This window comes from Polypterus senegalus, chromosome 5 (genome assembly GCF_016835505.1).
Source record: "Polypterus senegalus isolate Bchr_013 chromosome 5, ASM1683550v1, whole genome shotgun sequence".
In the NCBI taxonomy this organism is placed as follows: Eukaryota; Metazoa; Chordata; class Cladistia; order Polypteriformes; family Polypteridae; genus Polypterus; species Polypterus senegalus.
Window position 1 is genome coordinate 136255156 of NC_053158.1, and position 22265 is coordinate 136277420.

Sequence of the window (22265 nt, forward strand, 5' to 3'; positions counted from 1 at the left end):
CTACTACTCTACATGTCACTCAGCCAATGAAGATTTATTATTTAAAGAAATCTATAATGCATTTTCGGAAACAGACAAAAATGGCACATTTTTAAGCAAAATTAAAGGCATATACAAACACGGAATAGCCTTTAATTGATTCCAGTCCACTACAAAGTATACACAAACATGTTCAAAGACTTAAACAAGAGATCAGTTGTGAGGTATTAAAAATACCTTAAGCTGTACTAAAACAATAGTTGAAATTACTAATCAATGTACCTGTGTGTGTGTGTTTTTTAACTTATTTAATTTAAACATAAAGCATGTTTACCAACCAATTTGATTTCAATACTTTATCTAATACATTTTCAATGGTTTATACAGTATATGCACTACTTTACCAAATAGGCGTACCCAGCTTTGGACTTACAGGAAGTCAGGTCCTACAAATGCATCAAGCAAAAATAGTCATGGATATCTCGGCACTGTATATTTCATTTGTATAACAAAGGCACTTTTTATACAGTATATACTGCTTTCTTAGGTAGTATTCTAGGTCTATTTATCTTTCCTGGAATTACCTGGCACAAGGCGGGAGCAAGCCCTGAGTGGGGCACTAGTTCCTTATAAGTCTGACTCTCTCACACACATGCTTACACTTACAAAGAACCAACTAGGAATCACCAGTTAAACTAAATTGTACTCTTAAAGGAGTTCGTTAGAAAACCTGTATTGACACAGGGAACATTTAAACTCCAAGGAAGCAATTACTTGGCTGTGTTACAAAGATCAATATCTAATATCTTGGAATTCATTGTATTTATACTACCTTTAAGTTAATTAATATACAAATTCTGATAGAAGTGAAGTAAGTTACAAACACTTAAAACAACTCTTTACATTTAATTCATCTTTTGACTATATATGCTTGGCTAAATGAATGGAATGTTTTGACTTTTACATGTATATGTATTGCATGAAGAAATGTGTTATAGAAAAAACTTACCACACATCCTTGTGCCACTGAATATAATAAAACGACTATAAAAACATACAAAATGGTTCGAATTTGTATTGTCAGGCACCCTGGAAAGCACTAAAGAAATAGAAAATAGGTATTAAAATAATGAAATAGAACATTAAATACTTTCTGTGTATATAATTTTGTTAGCCTACCATTATTTCAAAATGTCAGTGTTTTTCTAACACACTTAATCCTGAATAGGGTCGTGGGGGTCTGCTAAACCTATTCCAGCTGGCATAGGGCGCAAGGCAGGAAAAAACCCTGGATAGGGCAACAGACCTTTGCAGGACAAACACACAAATGCACACACACCCCAACCACACACTAGTGCCAGTTTAGGATCACCAGTTTACCTAACCTGCATGTGTTTGGACTGTGTGAGGAACTATGAGCACCTAGAGAAAACCCACAAAGACACAGGGAGAACATGAAAACTCCACACAAGGAGGACCTGATATGCGAACCCTGAACTCCTTACTGCGTGGCAGCAGTGCTACCACTGCTCCACCATGCTGCCCAATTATTTCAAAATTTTACTAATTAAAATGTAAAAATATATCTTTTAAGTTTTTTACAGTGAAAGTCAGTAATGTTGTATTTTTTGTATTTCCAGTCTCTAAATCCCTTTTAAATCAATACTTTGCACAAAGGAATATGAAGCAGGAACTGTAGAGAGCTCTTTTTTCAACATATTTTTTTAGTTCCTTTTGTGTTGGGTTGGCATGTTCTTCCCATGTCAGTACTGAATTCCGTTAATGTCCACATTACTGTAATTGTGTGTATGCTGCAATGGACAGACGTGTTCTACAGGGCTGGCATGTCTTGTGCGTTCAGTGTCCATTTTAAGACATACACTTTCCACAGACAAAATGACATCCTTCCTCTGGGAAAACTCCATCCTTGTTCCTATCTCAGTCAAAAAGCATCTGTCTCCTGACAAAACTTCCCTGCAGCAAAACTCCATCTTCCCTCTCGCCTCTTCCAAAATGTCATCCATTCTCTGAAATCCCATCCACATTCTGCTGGCTGGCAAAACACCACCCTGCCTCTGACCTCCATCCAAATCTTTTCCTCTCTTCTAACACAGACACAAAAATGTGAAAAACGCAAGCAGGATGCTAAAGCAATGACAGCAGTTTTTTTTTAATACTGTGCAGGCATTAGAAAGGTGATACATCCATCCATCCATTATCCAACCCGCTATATCCTAACTACAGGGTCACGGGGGTCTGCTGGAGCCAATCCCAGCCAACACAGGGCGCAAGGCAGGAAACAAATCCCGGGCAGGGTGCCAACCCACCACAGTGATACACATCTGTCAGTTTTTATTTCAGACTACTTATTCCCCTTCAAGTTTACATTTTAGACAGCCAATCATGTTCATCTCTTTTAAACATTTTCCAGATGTTGTGGCTTCATTTCACACTGACATTTTGCATATATAATGCTATTTGCAATCTACATTTTATAAGATTATCAAGTATGCTATCATACATCATTTTAACCACTTTATCCTGTACATGGTCTTAAGAATTTTTTAGATGATTTCATTGGTATTATGCAGAAAGCAGAACTGTACTGTAAACAAGATGGAAGTTAACTGTAAAATACACCCCTCTACACTTTCACATTAATTCACAATGAACCAATTAATTGGTACTTATGGAACTAAACCCCATTCTAGCATTGTGGGGGCATGTTACCTTGAAGAAATGGTACTCCAACAGAGAATCAGACTAGCGTTTAAGCAATATAAGGAATGACCAAAGTGCTTCCCATTGATTTATCTACCCAGCCAGCTATCATATATATAATCAAGGCTTACACTGAAGTTCTAATCTGATCAAACTGTTTCCAGATATTGTAAACTTTTTTATGGTTCTGTTTTTAGCACTGCTAAGAATTATACTGTTCATTACATTTTCTGAAGTTTACCAGTTACTTCCTAACAGGTCAAAGTATGTTCCATCAACCAGTGCTGGGCATTTACTTCCTTCCATACTCCCTCCATTTAAGTGCCCATCCTTCCTTTTATGTTGAGCAACTGGCTCAGAAAATTTTGTCAGTGAAACAAGATGAATGTATTTGACAGTATTGTTTGGTGAAGTATTTAATGTTAATATGAAGGTCATAATTTACAAAAAAATAATTGCTGCAAGGAGGAGAGTTGGTAACACAAAGGCCAATAAAAAGCAAAAGAGTCAAAATAATGATCAAAAACATTTAGGAAAACAAAAGAAAGACTTTGCAATAATCACAAGAAATGCTGATTGACCCAAAATGAAGAAGATAAAAATAAGATACAACAAACAAATCAAAACTGAAGAGAGCAGAGATCAGTCTGACTCAGCAACAAAGTGCTGAATTGTGTGAAATGCATGTTTAAGTATAAATCGAAACAATTCAGAGTAAGCCTCAGGTGACAGACATATAATCTTTGTCATCTGGTAATGGATATGGCTGGCATCGAGATCTATAAAAATCATACAGTGTGGACAACTGGAGGTTATGTGAGTTACCACCATAACAAAGGATGTCAAGCACTGCCCCCAGCAGGAATGCAATATAAACTGTACAAAAAAGACAGGCTTTCTTGTATGATGACTTTGTTTCTTATCGTTTGCATTGCTTTGCTCCTATTCACACTGTTGTTTGTGAGGCAAGGTATAGTAAGAAGAAAAGAGTGGCAGATGATAGAAGATGTGTCAAGAGCAACTATAATGTGGTAATTTGCCAAGTGGATAATCAAACTCCCACAGGTTTGTGAGAAGCTGAGCATTTGTTTACCTTCCATTTATTTTGTCATATCCTTTTTGTCATCCGTAGGTGAGGTGCAACTTACACACAAATGCCAACATAACAGGCCATTCAGACTAACCAATTAAACCAACCAACACTTATTGGTGGAATCTGCAGCACTCAATGCTAATTGATGTGAATTCGGTGAAAGCTACAGTACTTCATCACTGACCTAATCCAATTTAATTCAGCACTGTACACATTTTCAAATATTACCTTATGGATAAAAAGTAAATGACATTTAGTACAGACTCAAATTCCCAAAGTGGCTAAGCACAAAACCCCATAGAAATAATTATATAGTAAAGAATGCTACTTATATTAAACATTTCAATATCATTCCTACTTAATACCATAATTTGTTAGGTGTTCTGAAGCATTACCTGTACTCTTGTAACATGTAGATACATGATACAAGCAACTAGGAAGCATATGCAGAATACCAGAAGAACTAGCACAACTGTACTCCTGGAGAAGAAAGGAAGAAAGTTAATACTTGAGCATTTAAAATAAGTTAAAGTAAGAAATAGGAAAAGAAATTTCAGATCAATTCATACATACTGCGGTATTATTAAAATGTAGACAACACCAAATAAGGCAGCAAGAATCAATGAAAGAACTACTGCACTGGTGAAATACTCATCATGGAGTTGGTGATACTGTGAATATAGATAAAGACCAATTAGTACATTTTTGAACCCCCCCTGTATGCAATCAATGTTAAATTTGTTAGGTATGACAAAATATCCTTTTACATTTTTGGTTTTGTTTATATTTAACTAAATATAGATATATTTACTAGTATTATACCATTCATGTCATCTGTAATATTCCTAAACTGAAGAAAAAGATTTTATTAAGAGAAAGACCAGTCAATAGGATCAACAGGAGTCAAAAACAGGAAGTCAAGCCATACTTTCATCAAAAACCAAAACTAAACACAGGAAAACTAGTCACAAAACATAGCAAAAAGTGTCATTGCCAGAAAAAAATGTACATCAAGAGAAACCCAACAAAGTCATGATAGCCTATCAACTTTGAAAATTAAATTCAAATCTTGTGAATTTCCTTGCTTGTTAATGCACTGAGATTTTGTACTCTCTTGCTTACCCTTATTTTGCTTGACTATACATTTATTAATTACTTTTCCTTCCACCTACATACAATGGTAAACAGTCTTCCATAAGATCAGCTATGTTTGGTATTTTTCAAGATGATTATTTCTTTACAGACATGGTATACAGTGATCCCTCGCTATATCGCGCTTCGACTTTCGTGGCTTCACTCCATCGCGGATTTTAAATGTAAGCATATCTAAATATATATCACGGATTTTTCACTGGTTCGTGGATTTCTGCGGACAATGGGTCTTTTAATTTATGGTACATGCTTCCTCAGTTTGTTTGCCCAGTTAATTTCATACAAGGGACGCTATTGGCGGATGGCTTAGAAGCTACCCAATCAGAGCACGTATTATGTATTAAATAAAACTCCTCAATGATATACGATATGTTTCCCGCGCGGTGCTTGATTGTTTGCTTTTCTCTGTCTCTCTCACTCTCTCTGCCTGACGGAGGGGGTGTGAACAGAGGGGGTGTTTGTACAGAGGATGTTTGCCTAGAGGATACGGACACTCCTCTAAAAAATGCCGATTTATCGCGGTGCTTCGGCATACTTAAAAGCCCAAAAACACGTATTGATTTTTTGATTGTTTGCTTTTCTCTCGCTCTCTGACATTCTCTGCTCCTGACACACATTCTTTGAAGAGGAAGATATGTTTGCATTCTTTTAATTGTGAGAAAGAACTGCCATCTCTGTCTTGTCATGGAGCACAGTTTAAACTTTTGACTAAAGGGTGTTATTTCATGTCTAGAGGGCTCTAATAATGTTAACAATGTGGGAGATTTTATAAGGGCTTAAAATATATAAAAATAACCATACAAACATATGGTTTCTACTTCACGGATTTTCATCTATCGCGGAGGGTTCTGGAACGCACACCCCGCGATCGAGGAGGGATTACTGTATATGTTTTTGCCATGTGAAATTATGTTCTAAACTTGAGTGTTTTCTATAAATTTTACAAAATATCTTTTTTCTATGGTGGCTTGCAACTATAAAATGCCAGTGTGGGTAAGATGTTTTTTAAATATATAGAAAATGCTTAACTATAGCATATATACCATGTTTGTGAAGAAATAATCAAACATATCCTTTAATAAGAATATGAGAACAATATTGATGAAAACAAGCCATTCAACTCAGCATAGATTGTCAATTTCTAGTCACCTATGGTACTTCTTGCAAGGCCTGGAAAATACAATAGAATCTATAGATTTCAGAGTAAGGAAAAACCATGTTATTTTTCAAAAACTAATATTAAAATAACAGCTAAAAACCGCTATACCAATTACTTTCATAATGTTGAACACTTCTACAATTTCTTTTCTTATCCTCTTTCCCTTTAAACTGAAAAACTTCATCACTTTCAATCTTTCCTCACAGCTCATTCCCCAAAGTCAAGGATTCAATCTACTTGCTATTTGCTGGACCCTCTCTAGTGCTGTTTTTTTATTTTGTAATATGAATCCAGAACTGTGGACAGTAATCCAGGTAAGGCCTCAATAATACATTGTATAGCTTGAGAGTATATTGTCTTGATTTGTGCTGAACACATCATCCTATAAAACCTAACTTTCTTTAGATCCTGTCTGGATCAGTTAAAAGCTTTACAGACTGAATGTTTTTTAAACATTGGAAGAAGAAAAAAAAACAGAAGAAAACAAACTAGTTAAAATTTGGAATATACACATTTTTGAAATCATTACTATCACATTTATCACTTTATTGTAAATATTTCCAGTTCAGCACAAATCATTTTCAGTCTGAGAACTGATACATGTAAAATTGATTGATTAATTGATTATGGTATCTCAAAAAGTAAAAAAGAAAAAAAAAATCCAAAATAAAACTCCATTACCAAATATATTATTTAGACACATTAAAAAAGTTGGTGTAATTGTTTTATTAGAGGCATATTAGATATTACAAAGCTACATTGCTCAAGGATCTGCTGAAATGGTTTGGAGTTACTATTAATTTAACTTAATTTGATACATTTTTGTCACATTTTAAATATGATCTTGATTCAGTCAGTTAGGAATACTCTAAATCAAGCTTCGGGAAAGGGAAACACAGTCACGAGCCAACTTACAGTTCCATTTGGAACTCACTATTCGGCTGTATGTGTAACTGGTTGCACTTTGGTCGCCAAGTGTAAAGGTCATTGTAATTGAGACTCTGTTTTATCTGGTGTGGGGCTCCGGTATGCTTAGTTTAACTGCAGGTACAGAATAGCTCAAACCAATCTTTGAGTCTTGGCATCTGCATGCTGGATCCATGTAAGGCAGAGTTTCTCAAAAACTAGGTCGCGGTTTGTCATCAGTGGTTCACGAGTGGGTCAAAGTAGGTTGCCTAAGCTAGTGTTTCTTGATCACTGGTTCTCTCCACTGGTGAGCTGCAGGTTGCCATTGTTAGTTTGCAAATGAGTCGTAGTGGGTTACCTAATCCAGAGTTTCTCAAATACTGTATCACAACCTGGGTTGATGGTGGTGGGTTGCAATTGAGATTGAGAAACACTGGTGTAAAGAAGGTGGTGCAGGCTTAATGCATAAGAATTACCCATGCGGTGCAGCACCAATCAGAACAAACCTTAGAGGTCAGTCCAAGACTGAGAAAACTCTGGTAAATAATATTGTTAAATAACAATAATAGTAAAAGATTTATTACTCTTGCTGGTTTTTGCAGTTTGTAGAATATTGTTTTCCTGTGGTTTTTGGTCGTAAGTAAGAATCACCTCAATTAAGTTGGCAGAAAATCAGCGCATGACTATATTCTTATTAGATCATTGAAATCCAGGGGACAAAGAAATACATAAGGACTAGATTTGCAGGGATTGTGCTAAATACTTTTTAAATAAAATATTTTTGTATTGTTTTCTAAATATTTCTTACAGTATCTCTCTTTATTCAAACAACTATAAAATGTTTAAAATCAAACATTTTATATTACAATACAATAATACAATACAATAATATCATTTAAAAAAAGATTTAAGTTTAAAAATAACATTTCTCATAAAAGTGTAGCTCACAGCTACACTTTTACAGCTAGTAAAAGAAAAAAATATATTGTGGACGCTGGCCCGGACACACACAGACGGACATCGTTGTTGAATCCCAACACACTGTTTATTTACACTATTTACAAGATCACGTGCACGACACACCCCAGTGCCTCCAGCACCGATTCCCCCAATGTCCAGACCACACAGTTCCAGTGCCTTTCTCCTGGCCGCCTCTAGTCCTCCCTCCAGCTCCGTCCTCTTCCACCCGACTTCTGCCGATGACTGGAGGGAGGTGGCCCCTTAAATGGGAACCCGGATGGGCTCCAGCTGCTTCCCGGCATTCTTCCGAAGCCACGCCCCAGTGTGGCGGAAGTGCCGGCTGCGCACCCGGAAGCTGTCCGGGTGCCCCCGTCGTCTTCCTCCTAGTACTTCCTGGTGTGGCGGAAGTGCTGGGCTCCCGGGATATTCAGACACTGGGGCGCCACCTGGCGGTGGCCACGGGTCCCTACAGGGCTGGGCTTCCAAGCCCTTCACCCGAGGCCCCCAACATAACCAGGGTGGACGCCCCCTCGCGGTCTGGAGGAGGCACAAGCCCTCCTCCGGTCCTCCTGGGCGGGAGCCCGGCCGGGGACCACAATATCAAAAATAAATAAGAAGTGGAAATTAAACAAAAACCCTAAAGGACATGAATGTAAATTAAATTAAAATTGAGTTAAAGGTTAAGAAAATAATTATTTACTTTAAAGTTTATAGAATGAATATATAAGAAAGACTCTTCATTAGCACACTGAAAATTAATGGAAAAATTGGAAAAGAATGGTCACTTACTTTTTTTTCTCTTTCAGAACGTTTGTACATCAAAGTGATTAAATGCAAATCAGTCATTTCTGACTCTGTCTGTCGAGCTTCTATCAGGCGACTAATATACCTGTTAACCCGTGTGCCTGGGGTGTTATGTATTACATTAGTTGAAAAAGAAGTACGATTTCTTAGTTTTTCAGAAGCTGTTCTGAGTGCTCTTCGCTGTAAATTAAAGAAAAATGTAATGTTATCAGCCAGTCACTCTTAATAAATAAATAGAGAGTTATATCATTTATTCCAAAACTTATCTAATCAGATAAAAACAAAAATTCAAGATTAAGGACAATTACCACAGTAGCTCACAAATATAGCATACTGGAAAATTCTTAACATGGGACAGGAGAAACAAGACATTATTCTGGCTTCAGGGAATCAAACAAGACACTCTCTAGGTAGTATACTCACATTCTATAGATGCATTCTTGGCATGCTTTTTACAAAGTATTCAAATTCTGTGGTACTAATATCAGTATATATTGAGCATTTTTCACATTACCAGATACTTAAAATATTTATAAAGTAATTTACCTGTAAACAGGATTTGCTAATACCTGTCTAACTTTTCTTGGAAGGAGGCTGTCACTCAGATGAAAAAATATTGTTATTCTAAATGATCTTTTGCCAAGTGTATTATTTATATTGCTGACATAGTTCTTCTGTAACTAAATTTTATATGAATATTATACATTTTCCCAGTTTAATCCTGATATATAAAAAGGCCTGTATTAAAACTATTTCATTACAGTACATTACTTTACAAAATAAGCTCAGAAATACAAATTCAACATCTCTTTATAGATATTTTGCTTACCTTGTCATCATCTTCACAGGTCATGACATTTGAAAAAGGAATTTCAGCTTTGAACATCTTTCGGCAGTGCATAAGCTGAACAAGTAAATAACAAACTGTTTTGAATTTCATCCTTTTGGCAGGTTTTATGTCAGAAAGGATTAATCCTGGAAAAATCTGTCATGAGAAAGAAAATGCCAGAATATATTATACAGACAGATTATCTATAAATATTTTTCAAAATTCTATAAAATTAGGCAAAAAATAATAATAATGAAATACTTTTTCACCTATTTAAAAAAACAAAATTAATTAATAATGAGCTGGTTAAATGTTATACGTGGGCAGTGAGCACACAGAAATATTGAATATTCTTCTTGTTCTTCTTTATTCCATTGCTAGGTAGCAGCTTTTTTGACACATCTCTTTCTTCTTTGTATATCCCCCCACATTCTCTTCTCTCATCTCCTTTTTCCTTACATTCCTCCTCACATAGTCTCATACATGAGCCACTGCCCCCCCCTTGACCTTCTCCCTTTGATGTGTATTTTCCAGATTCTTACAATCTTTTCCTTCTTCTTGTTTCTGTTAACCACATGCCCAAACTATCTCAAACTAACTTCACTAATTTTCATTCAGGTTTTTACCATTCTTGTCATTCTCATAACCTTTTCATCCCTCTGTCGTCTCTACATGTATGAGATTGTAGGGGCCCATCTTAGTATTTTTAGCATGTAAAGTTTCTCTTTCTCTCTCTTCCTTATTGGCAATATGCCTGCAACTTATATTATCACAGGCTTTGTATTTCATAAATAGATCTTTATCATTATTTCGCTTAATATCCTTTTATTACATACCAAACCCTTACACCATTCTTCTTTTCTCGTGCCTTTATTCTTTTACCTATTTCCATGTCACAGTGCTACTCAATAGGTTTATAACTGACCATAAGTATTAAATACTGTATTCCATTCCTTCTTAAGATCCAAGCCTGCTCTATCTTACATTGACAGTTTCTCTCCTTTCCTCCAGGTTTTCTTGCTTTTATGTTCAATTACACCTGTTCCAAGGCCACCGATTTAATTAAATTTCTTAGCAATTCTTCCTCTGACTCTGCTATGATCATAAGGTCATCATAAACAATTCCCATAAATGTTCACTTCTGATAACTTAGCCCATTGACCTCAAGATCCAAGAGAAAAGGGGCTAGGAGCCAAAATCTGATGTACAGCAAACCTACTGACAAATGAATCCTTTCTGTATTTCCATATGTACTGTAGTTCTTTCTGTTTTTAGTGATTCCTCATACATCATTTCTACTTGTCTGACCAGCTTTTTCAGAACTTTCCTCTTCCTTAGACAACAAAACACTACATTCCTTGGAACTCTATTGTAGGCCTTTTTCAGATCAAAGACATAATATAGCTTTTCATTTTCCTCTTGTGTCTTCACAAATTCTCTTAATCTATCTTCTTTTGAACTTTCTAACTTAACCCAGTGACCATAATCCAGTGCATCATCCTTGTTTTTAAACAAAGGCACACATGCTCTCTTTCTTCAGTTATCCAAGATCTTATCCTTGTGGTGTAACATTTTCAGCAATCCAAGCAGAAACTCTCCTAATATTTTATGGACTTTATTTTGCATCCTTGACAGCCCATATGCTTTTCTGTCCTTCATCTTATTTAATACTTTCTAAATTTAAAATCTTCCATCCATCCATCCATTATCTAACCCGCTATATCCTAACTACAGGGTCACAGGGGTCTGTTGGAGCCAATCCCAGCCAACACAGGGCGCCAACACAGGAAACAAACCCCGGGCAGGGCGCCAGCCCACCGCTGGGCACACACACACCAAGCACACAATAGGGACAATTTAGGATCACCATAGCACCTAACCTGCATGTCTTTGGACTGTGTGAGAAAACCGGAGCACCCAGAGGAAACCCACACAGACACAACTTCCCATCTCCATCTCACCACCCCTGCTCCCTCTACACATAATGTACTCATATCTTTCCAAATATTCTCCACCCTGTTGTCTGTGTAATTTTCCAAACACGTTAATGTTCTCTCTTCATTTTCCACATCTTAATCCTTACATTTCCACATCAAATCTTAGGGTTGCTTCCATTCATATTCAAATGAATTAACAAAATCCTATATTATTTCACAAAGGCATTCTCTCTACAATTCATTATAAACATGTTCGACTTTGAGATCCACTAAGCCTTTAGGTTGTCAAATGCTGCTTTGGTTTTTTTCTTTCTTCTTTTTCCAAATCTATATTGACCATGTTCACCCTTGTATCCATCACTCCCCTCTCCAATATCTCATTATATCTAACCCTGCTCCTTAACCCTGACAAATTAATGTCTCCATCTCCACTGTAAATTCACTTTGATGCACAGTACTTATGCCATTATTATATTTGTGATTTCCTAATAATAATTTCAAGTTAACTAATCTATCTAAACTTCCTAACTGCTAAAACCTTATCGCTACATTCTTTCCTTATTACAACTCCCACACCAGTTCTGCCATTATCTGTTCCTCAATAATATCATTTAAAACCCTTTCCAATTTTCCAGAATTTGCACCAGTCCACCTTGTTTCCTGTTCAAGGAGAACATAGATTCCACACCTCTCCAACTCATCCAAAATCTCTCTTGCCTCAAAATTCATGGATCCTACATTCCAAGTACAAAAGAATAATCTACTCTTTTGCTTGTTTCTTTAGTCAGAGTCATGACCTCTGTGGTAGTCCAGTCCACATAGAACACTGCAACATTTTTAACAGTCCTATACATATCAGGCAAAGTTCACAATTTGGTATCACGTTTTTTCACCACTTACCCTTGCTAATATCAATCACAGTTAAGACATGGACTAAACAGTAGAAAAACAATTTTCCACTGTAGGCCTAGTCTTTGACTAAAGAGTCAATACTATAAGTCAACTGTATTCCTATTTAAATTCCTTTGATGTCACACAGGCATTACATGAATATGGCTGCTTCTCTGTAGGGGATTCCCTTTCTTTAGCTGAAATATTCTGTTGTTTAGGTGCCAGAGATTCACCTTTCACTAACTATTGTTTGCAAAAACATGGGAACTATGAGGATGTAGTAATAGGATTTATACTTGCAGAATTGGCTCAATGATTGAGTAAACATAATGGCAAATTCAGTGGACATCTTGTTTGTTTTGATGGGACCATATTATTGGCACTTTAATTCTCCCTACATCCCTTTACCCTTTAGAAACATTTAGTTAATTACACATACCTGATATCTATAGTATTTCATACTAGAAAAAAGCATTAGCTAAGAGTTGTTTCTCCTTTTCTTAATACAGTAATTGAACAAATTCAGGCAGTTTTGCTCACCCAAAACAACCTGCGTTAATGATTTAGCTTGGATCTCATTCCCTCTCACTTATCTTTGATGCACTTAAATCATGTTATATTTTATGCCCTCTGCCAATGGTTTTATGAGAATTTAATAGTCACTTAACCTGCTCGTATAGTACAATCAAACCTCTTGTCCTGGAATATTGTTCAATTCATTTCACACACATAATTGAACTACTTACTGTTGAATGAGCTACAGAAGATCAGATTTAGGTTTACTTTATTTTTTGTTTCAGCTGTATTTTTTCAATGTTTTTTTTTTATTAAGAAACATGCTACTTATGATAAAATGTTGTACAAATTTCTTTATTCTATTTACTTATAGTTTAATTAAAAAGAAATATGTATTTTATTAGCATTTTTTTTTTACTTTTATCGCATTTATTGAAATTCTTTATACCAGCAATGAACAAGCATAACTAATGTGTTGCCTCACTTGTCAATTGCATTACTATTAATATTATTCTAACAAATAGATTCTTTAAGATAACATGCAAATTAATCCATAACATCCAAACTTTCTCAAACCCATTAACAAAATTTCAACTAATGTGGGTCCAGATACGTAATATCCTGGCATAAGTGGGCACAAGAGAGGAAAAAAAATCTTTTACAAGGCCCACTTACAGAGCCAGTTTAGAATCATCAATCACTCTAACCTGCTGGGGGATATATGAGAGTCTCTACAGAAAAACCTTATGCAATGTGCAAACTACACCCGGACAACAATACGGTATGGGATTTGATTTGAGGACACCGCATCTGTGAAGCAGCAGGACTAACCATCATCCCCAAACTAACGCAACTTCTTATTTTCTTAAATAATCATATTGTATAATGCTTCACATTATGTTAAATATATATTTTTAAAAATACATTTCAATAGTTACCATTTATGTCCTTAAAAGGCAGCAACACATCTGGATTTTTATAGGATTCACTTTGTAAAGTCCATCTACCCAGAGATTTCTCAAGCAGCTTACCTAGACCAGGGTCACATTGAGCTGCAACCAAGAAAAAGTTAGGGCAGTGTGGAAAACAACTCTGGACTTGGGGAGACCTTGAAAATTCCATGCTGGGATTTCAAAATAGGCCACTGGTGTTAAAAGGGATTAGGTGTTTCACCATGTCACCCACTTTTCAATGCAATGAATATAAATATCTACTCATTCTCCATCATGTTTATTCCAATTTAGCTTTATGGGGTGAATACAAGTATTAACAAGATTACCCTAAAATCATAGATGTCATAAACAGACAAGATGATTCCTTAATCCACAAGATGAAAGTTTCACTATACAAATGTCAAAATCTGAGTTTTTTTGCAGTGCAGTACCCATCTGTCTATCTATCCAACCATCCTTCCAACTATGAATTTTATTAAAGGGTTAGAGAAATCCAAATAGTTCAGCATGAAGTATAATCCAGGAACCACTTCCTAGTTGAAATGGCAGTCAGTCTCAGGACACACTTAAACATACTCTCACTATCAGTCATTTTCTGTCTAGACTCTATAATTTGCAATAAACAAAAAGCCATTTCTTTGTCAGGGTTGGGGACAAAAACACACACAGCAAAAACAAACACACACATTATTTACTTTAAACATTTACTGGTTCATTTTCCACCTCTCTCTCATTGTGTGACTTTGAGCAAGTCACTTATAATGCCTGTGTTCCTTCTGTAAAATATATCTGTAAACAGCTGAAATGTATCCTGATCTTGTAGAGTATGTTGCCTTATACAAAGGTGTTAGACAAACAGTATAATAATAAATCAACAGTGTAGTCCAAACATCACTTCAAAAGAAATTTAATTGTTCTCATTTTTTTCATCTTTGTCACCATCATCACAACAGCACTTTTTTCAGGTACAAAACAGCATCACATTGAAGTTTTTAATGAAGGCAAAAGTTGAAATGCAGACAAACAACACTGATAACACGACTGAAGCAGTTACACATTTTAAACTTTGGTTAGTAGCAAAAATAAAATCGTACATTATGAATATATCAGTTTTTAAAGGAAGGTTGTACCTTCTCCTGATTGGACCATATCATGACTAACAAACATTTAATATATTCCAAACAAAAGAAACAGCATGACACTTACAAAAGCTATGGACTATAGGACTAAAATGAACCTGAAAAGGGACACTAACACTCAAGACTTTATGATCAAACCAACAAGAAAATTGCTTTGCTCGTTTCTCTACAATAAAAATTATTACAATACAACCTAAGCAAGTAACTAACTAGCAAACAAGATGCAAAATGAAAGACATATTTAAAAAAACAATGAATACATTGAAAAAAATTAATATTTTAAAAATGCAAAGGTGACGATAGAAACTTTGCTCAAAACATATATTGTACATTTTGAGAAAGAATAAGAGTGGGTTGTTCTATAGCTATTTTAATCAAGGTAGAAAAATGGCTGTGAAGACTGCATAAGCAAACCCAGTTTGTATTCCACACCAACCACGTTCCTGTGCATGTTATCTTGTGACCAAAACAAAATGACAATAAAAGATTAAAAAGCATAGTAAAGCATGTTAATTCATCTCTAGTGTTTAATAGATAAATACTTGCTACCTTTTTCCATAAATGTAACAAACTAGTTGACATTTCCTATATTGACAATAAGAGAGTGCTTAATCAAAGCCACCTATCAATTTAAAATACTTAACAGTATGTATTATTAAAAAAGACAAATCCATAGAAAAGAAAGATGTTAACATTTTCAAAAATAAACTAATTCTGTATTTCAGAGTAAACATAAGAGGTATACGCTATAATATACAGTATATAACTGTACATATAACTGTATGTTGTAAAAATGTTAACTGCATTTAAAGTGATGTGTTTCACATAACATAAAATACTTGAAATTTATAAAACAGTAATTTTATGCAAGATGTTATTGGACAGTAAAAATCATTGAGTATCAGTGAAATTCAGCCATTACAACTCTAATATGATTTTAAAACTACATTATCTAATTCAAGGATGCATGCTCATGTACACAGGCAGTGAGCCATACTAGGTAAACATATCATGCATATCTTTTGGATCAGACTCTCTCTCTCTCTCTGCTGTTGGAACCAATTTCTTGTCTTAAAAGTCCCCTGGAAAGTAAATATACTATTCTCACTTTTAATTTCAAATTGACTATTCCGATGACTACATTTTCAGACTATTGTATTTCGTAAACATGTATACCATGCAACACATTAGAGTATAATAAATAGCTGTACAATTCAAAAACACAAAAAATTAATAAGAAGAGCTGATATGAGAAGATACAAAAAATAAAAAGAGAAATTTCATGAAAAGACAATAAATTCTTAATTTTTATAATGTAACAGTACATAGATTATTACAGTTTGGAAACCTGTTCTTTTTATGTATGCATTAATAACATAGTAGATGGGAACTAAAGGCAATCCTGGCAGTTTCAAGTACCAGATGTGTATTGAATGCCAGTCCAAAGCAGGACATATTTATATTTATGCACAAACACAAACTCTCTCAAACTGCGTAAATTTAAAATCATTAGTTAATTAGGCATGTTCATCTAACAACAAAAACTCAGGAGAAATACAGGTAAAGACAACAGGAAATTGCAAACTCCATGCAGAATGGCAGCCACGAGGCAGTAAAACCATACTGAACCTTGTGGCAACGCATAATATCACAATCTATTCATCCATCCAACCACCTATTATTTAATCAATAAAGTAGTACTAGTTAATATACTGTATACATTGTGACCTGCAGGGGGCACACCAGCCGTCCCAACCAGTCACACCAGTCACAAGTTTCAGCACCACACATTTTTATTTTAATGGGAAGTGCTTTCCTCGTTTCCCACCTGCTCAGCACAGTACAGTAAGGACAATAAACACAATAAACAGCAAGAACTTCTCTTTTTTTCTTTCTTTTTCCTTTCGTCCACCTTTTTCTTTCTCTCTCTGCCTCCACTCCCAGAATGAAAGTGGCCGGCTCCTTTTATTCTGCACCTGAGAGCATTCCAGGTGGCCCATTAGCATTTTCCAGAAGTACTCCAAGGTGTTGCAGAAGCCCAACATAGTAGGGCTCTTCAGCCTCTGCAGCCCCTGGAGGCACCCATGGAACTATTCGAGGGTAGATAATGCATTGAGCATGCTCTCTCCCCAGGTCTATCTGCTAATTTGGTGTTCCAGTTGGGTAGAGCCCTTGCTGTCCATGACAACATGCTATAATGGACCCTGTCTCAGTGGTAATTATTGAAATAGAATATCTCCATTTTTCTTGTCTTCTAAATGTTTAGTCCCATGGTTCCCTTGTTTGCGCATGTTTGAGTTTTATTCATTTTGATACTTGTATGATTAATTATTTTATGTTGCCACCAATCACAATGACATTTTGCATTTTTATAATGTAGACTCAATTATGCATTCATTAAGTCCCTTTACGGCATTCAGGATCCAAAGACAAGAAGTCTTAAGTACTTTACACAAAAATGACTAAAAAGACTCAATTCTTACCTTTCGCCGATGTGATGGCACTATAAAATATGTTTCAATATTGTGCTTCTGAAGAAAACTGTTTCTTTCATGCCCATATCCTGGCTCAACTTCATAGTCTCCATTGAGGCACTCTAGAGTAGTTTTTGTTATGTGCACTTTCCTGAAATGATGAATATGTTGTAAGTCTTTTGACTTCAAAGTTTAAACAAAATTAAACATTTCAAATTTTTAACTATACAGTACATAATCAAACATGTAAGTTGTTTCAAGAAATGCATATACACATTAAACATGACTAATTCATACAATTATTTTTCAACGGAAATACATGCATATAAATATTACTTGCTGGTATTTGGTACACTGGGACGTGGCTGGTATGTATTTCATAATGTCAATTCAGGTACATACAGTAAATATTGTGACGCATGCCAAATTTTAATATGTGTTCAGAATGTTCAATCTTGGTGTCTGTGTACTATTGCCATAGTTGTTCTAGTGATCTGCTAAGTACCACCAAGGTGTCTGCAGGAATTGTTACCCAAATTTCTTCAATTGCTTTACTTTTCTTCTTCTTCTTCTTCTTCTTCTTCTTCTTCTTCTTCTTCTTCTTCTTTCGGCTGCTCCCATTAGGGGTTGCCACAGCGAATCATTTTCTTCCATATCTTTCTGTCCTCTGCATCTTGTTCTTTTACACCCATCGCCTGCATGTCTTCTCTGACCACATCAATAAACCTCCTCTTAGGGCTTTCTCTTTTTCTCTTCCCTGGCAGCTATATCCTTAGCATCCTTCTCCCAATATACTCAGCATCTCTCCTCTGCACATGTCCAAACCAACACAATCTCACCTCTCTGACTTTGTCTCCCAACCATTCAACTTGAGCTGACCTTCTAATGTACTCATTTCTAACCCAGTGCAAATCATAGCATCTTTAATTCTGCTACCTCCAGCTCTGTCTCCTGCTTTCTGGTCAGTGCCACTGTCTCCAACCCATACAACATAGCTGGTCTGACTACCGTCCTGTAGACCTTCCCTTTAACTCTTGCTGATATCTGTCACAAATTACTCCTGTCACTCTTCTCCACCAATTCCACCATGGCCTGCACTCTCTTTTTCACCTCTCTTCCACAATCCCCATTACTCTGTACTGTTGATCCCAAATACTTAAACTCATCCACCTTTGCCAGCTCTACTCCTTGTATCCTCACCATTCCACTGACCTCCCTCTCATTTACACACATGTATTCTGTCTTGTTCCTACTGTTCTTCATTCCTCTCCTCTAGACCATATCTCCATTTCTCCAGGATCTCCTCAACCTGCTCCCTACAATAGCTACAGATCACAATGTCATCAACAAACATCATAGTCCACCGGAACTCCTGTCTAATTTCGTCTGTCAATCTGTCCATCACAATTGAAAATAAGAAAGGGCTCAGAGCCGATCCCTGATGTAATCCCACCTCCACCTTGAATGCATCCGTCACTCCTACCGCAGACCTCACCACTGTCACACTTCCCTCGTACATATTCTGTACAATACTTATGTTTTCTGCCACTCCCGACTTCCTCATACAATACCACAACTCCTCTCGAGGCACCCTGTCATATGCTTTCTCCAGGTCCACAAAGACGCAATGCAACTCCTTCTGGCCTTCTCTAAACTTCTCCATCAACATCCTCAGAGCAAACATCGCATCAGTGGTGCACTTTCTTGGCATGAACCCATACTGCTGCTCACCAATCATCATCTCACTTCTTAACTTAACTTCCACTACTCTTTCCCATAACTTCATGCTGTACATAGTTCAAACAAAAAATATATTTTGAGGCTCCTATTTTAGATTTTATTACAAGACGTTGAAATAAAAGTAATTGTTTGGATCCTATAATGCAAAAATGTGTGCCAGTGTATTGTATGTGTAGTATGAATCAGTAAATTAGATAAGTCCACACCTCTTACTAACTGCATAATTTTGAGTAAATCACTAATTGTGCTAGTAATTTGGAAACTTTAAGATGCCTTTCAATGGTTTTAACAATAAATATTAGGTACAGTTTAAAGTCAAGTTTATTGTCATACAGTGGTGTGAAAAACTATTTGCTCCCTTCCTGATTTCTTATTCTTTTGCATGTTTGTCACACAAAATGTTTCTGATCATCAAACATATTTAACCATTAGTCAAATATAACACAAGTAAACACAAAATGCAGTTTTTAATGATGGTTTTATTATTTAGGGAGAAAAACAATCCAAACCTACATGGCCCTGTGTGAAAAAGTAATTGCCCCCTGAACCTAATAACTGGTTGGGCCACCCTTAGCAGCAATAACCACAATCAAGCATTTGCGATAACTTGAAATGAGTCTTTTACAGCGCTCTGGAGGAATTTTGGCCTACTCATCTTTGCAGAATTGTTGTAATTCAGCTTTATTTGAGGGATTTCTAGCATGAACCGCCTTTTTAAGGTCATGCCATAGCATCTCAATTGGATTCAGGTCAGGACTTTGACTAGGCCACTCCAAAGTGTTCATTTTGTTTTTCTTCAGCCATTCAGAGGTGGATTTGCTGGTGTGTTTTGGGTCATTGTCCTGTTGCAGCACCCAAAATCGCTTCAGATTGAATTGACGAACAGATGGCCGGACATTCTCCTTCAGGATTTTTTGGTAGACAGTAGAATTCATGGTTCCATCTATCACAGCAAGCCTTCCAGGTCCTGAAGCAGCAAAACAACCCCAGACCATCACACTACCACCACCATTTTTTACTGCTGGTATGATGTTCTTTTCTGAAATGCTGTGTTCCTTTTACGCCAGATGTAATGGGACATTTGCCTTCCAAAAAGTTCAAATTTTGTCTCATCAGTCCACAAGGTATTTTCCCAAAAGTCTTGGCAATCATTGAGATGTTTCTTAGCAAAATTGAGACGAGCCCTAATGTTCTTTTTGCTTAACAGTGGTTTGCGTCTTGGAAATCTGCCATGCAGGCCATTTTTGCCCAGTCTCTTTCTTATGGTGGAGTCGTGAACACTGACCTTTATTGAGGCAAGTGAGACCTGCAGTTCTTTAGATGTTGTCCTGGGGTCTTTTGTGACCTCTCGGATGAGTCGTCTCTGCGCTCTTGGGTTAATTTTGGTCGGCCGGCCACTCCTGGGAAGGTTCACCACTGTTCCATGTTTTTGCCATTTGTGGATAATGGCTCTCACTGTGGTTCGCTGGAGTCCCAAAGTTTTAGAAATGGCTTTATAACCTTTACCAGACTGATAGATCTCAATTACTTCTGTTCTCATTTGTTCCTGAATTTCTTTGGATCTTGGCATGATGTCTAGCTTTTGAGGTGCTTTTGGTCTACTTCTCTGTGTCAGGCAGCTCCTATTTAAGTGATTTCTTGATTGAAACAGGTGTGGCAGTAATCAGGCCTGGGGGTGGCTACGGAAATTGAACTCGGGTGTGATACACCACAGTTAGGTTATTTTTTAACAAGGGGCAATTACTTTTCACACAGGGCCATGTAGGTTTGGATTTTTTTTCTCCCTAAATAATAAAAACCATCATTTAAAAACTGCATTTTGTGTTTACTTGTGTTATATTTGACTACTGGTTAAATGTGTTTGATGATCAGAAACATTTTGTGTGACAAACATGCAAAAGAATAATAAATCAGGAAGGGGGCAAATAGTTTTTCACACCACTGTATCTATAAGTAGAATACCATTTGTACTTGCATGTCAGGGTACCATGGTCATATTCATGTAATTCACAAAGTAGTTGGCGTTAGAGGGATGGTGCTCTTTAAACTAATGTACTGTATATATGTTTATACTATTTAGGAAACATTACTGAAGATGAGAAATAAACAGAAAAGAGTAATATGGAAAAGGACAACGAAGCAGGTCACACTCTTCACTGCTTCTTTCTCTGAATGTAAATTTAGTATAGGCACTTGAATATAACCTTTGACCCTTTGTTATTCCTACACCTATTGAAGTAGGAATATCACAGTCTATTGTATTACGCTCATTTGTAGCATGTGGTGTTGGTCAAGGTGACCAATTGAAAATAATCCCAATTGGCTGGTCTGGTAAGGACTGCAAAGCTGAAACATACATTAATGATTAAAAAACTACAGGGAAATATTCAGTAAAAATAATCTATCATATCAAGTGTACAACACACTATGGCATCCATTAATAATTTAAAAACATGGTATATTACACTGATAAGAAAGACATCAAGACCTGTCATCTTTTATCTGATTCCTCTCCATTTATAATTGGTGATTTTGCAGTCTTGTGCAGCAGTTTAAAATTTCAGGGTAGATGCATCCCTTTTGCTTTTAATTACCCAGAGACTGTCAATCTTACAGTTACATACTGTGAAAAAATAAGCTGAAAGACAATCTAACAAAATGAAATGTTTTATTCAATACATGATCAGGAATATTTGAATTTGAAATATGGAAAAAGCCACCAGACTTCATTTAAATGAACAATTATGCAGAGCGCTCTAGTAATTCCAACTTTCAGCTACATGAGAATTTTTTGAAGCTTTGTGCCACTCATGTCTTTCAAATTAATGCAAAAAATTCTGACGTAGTTCCATTGGCCTTTTCTTCACTAAAAAAATGATAAGTATAAAGACCAAAAGAGACATCAAGGAGGGGACACAGATAGCATCACTTTCTTATTGCTTCTGGAGTCCTGTTTGATTTCTAAGCAGGGTGCATTATTTGTGGAGTTTGCATGTTTTTTCCAGGTAAGTG

General features: G+C 36.2%; 1 protein-coding gene across 1 annotated transcript in view; it reads right to left on the reverse strand.

Moving 5' to 3' along the window:
• The window catches only part of LOC120529518 (adenylate cyclase type 1-like), a 557890-nt gene that overhangs the window by 104404 nt on the left and 431221 nt on the right, over positions 1-22265 (reverse strand). The window contains exons 7-12 of the mRNA XM_039753390.1: positions 17523-17664; positions 9604-9759; positions 8760-8954; positions 4367-4464; positions 4189-4273; positions 989-1078 (exon numbers count right to left, since the gene is read on the reverse strand). Coding sequence (XP_039609324.1) covers positions 989-1078; positions 4189-4273; positions 4367-4464; positions 8760-8954; positions 9604-9759; positions 17523-17664 — 766 coding nt within the window. The remainder of the gene's footprint in view (positions 1-988; positions 1079-4188; positions 4274-4366; positions 4465-8759; positions 8955-9603; positions 9760-17522; positions 17665-22265) is intronic.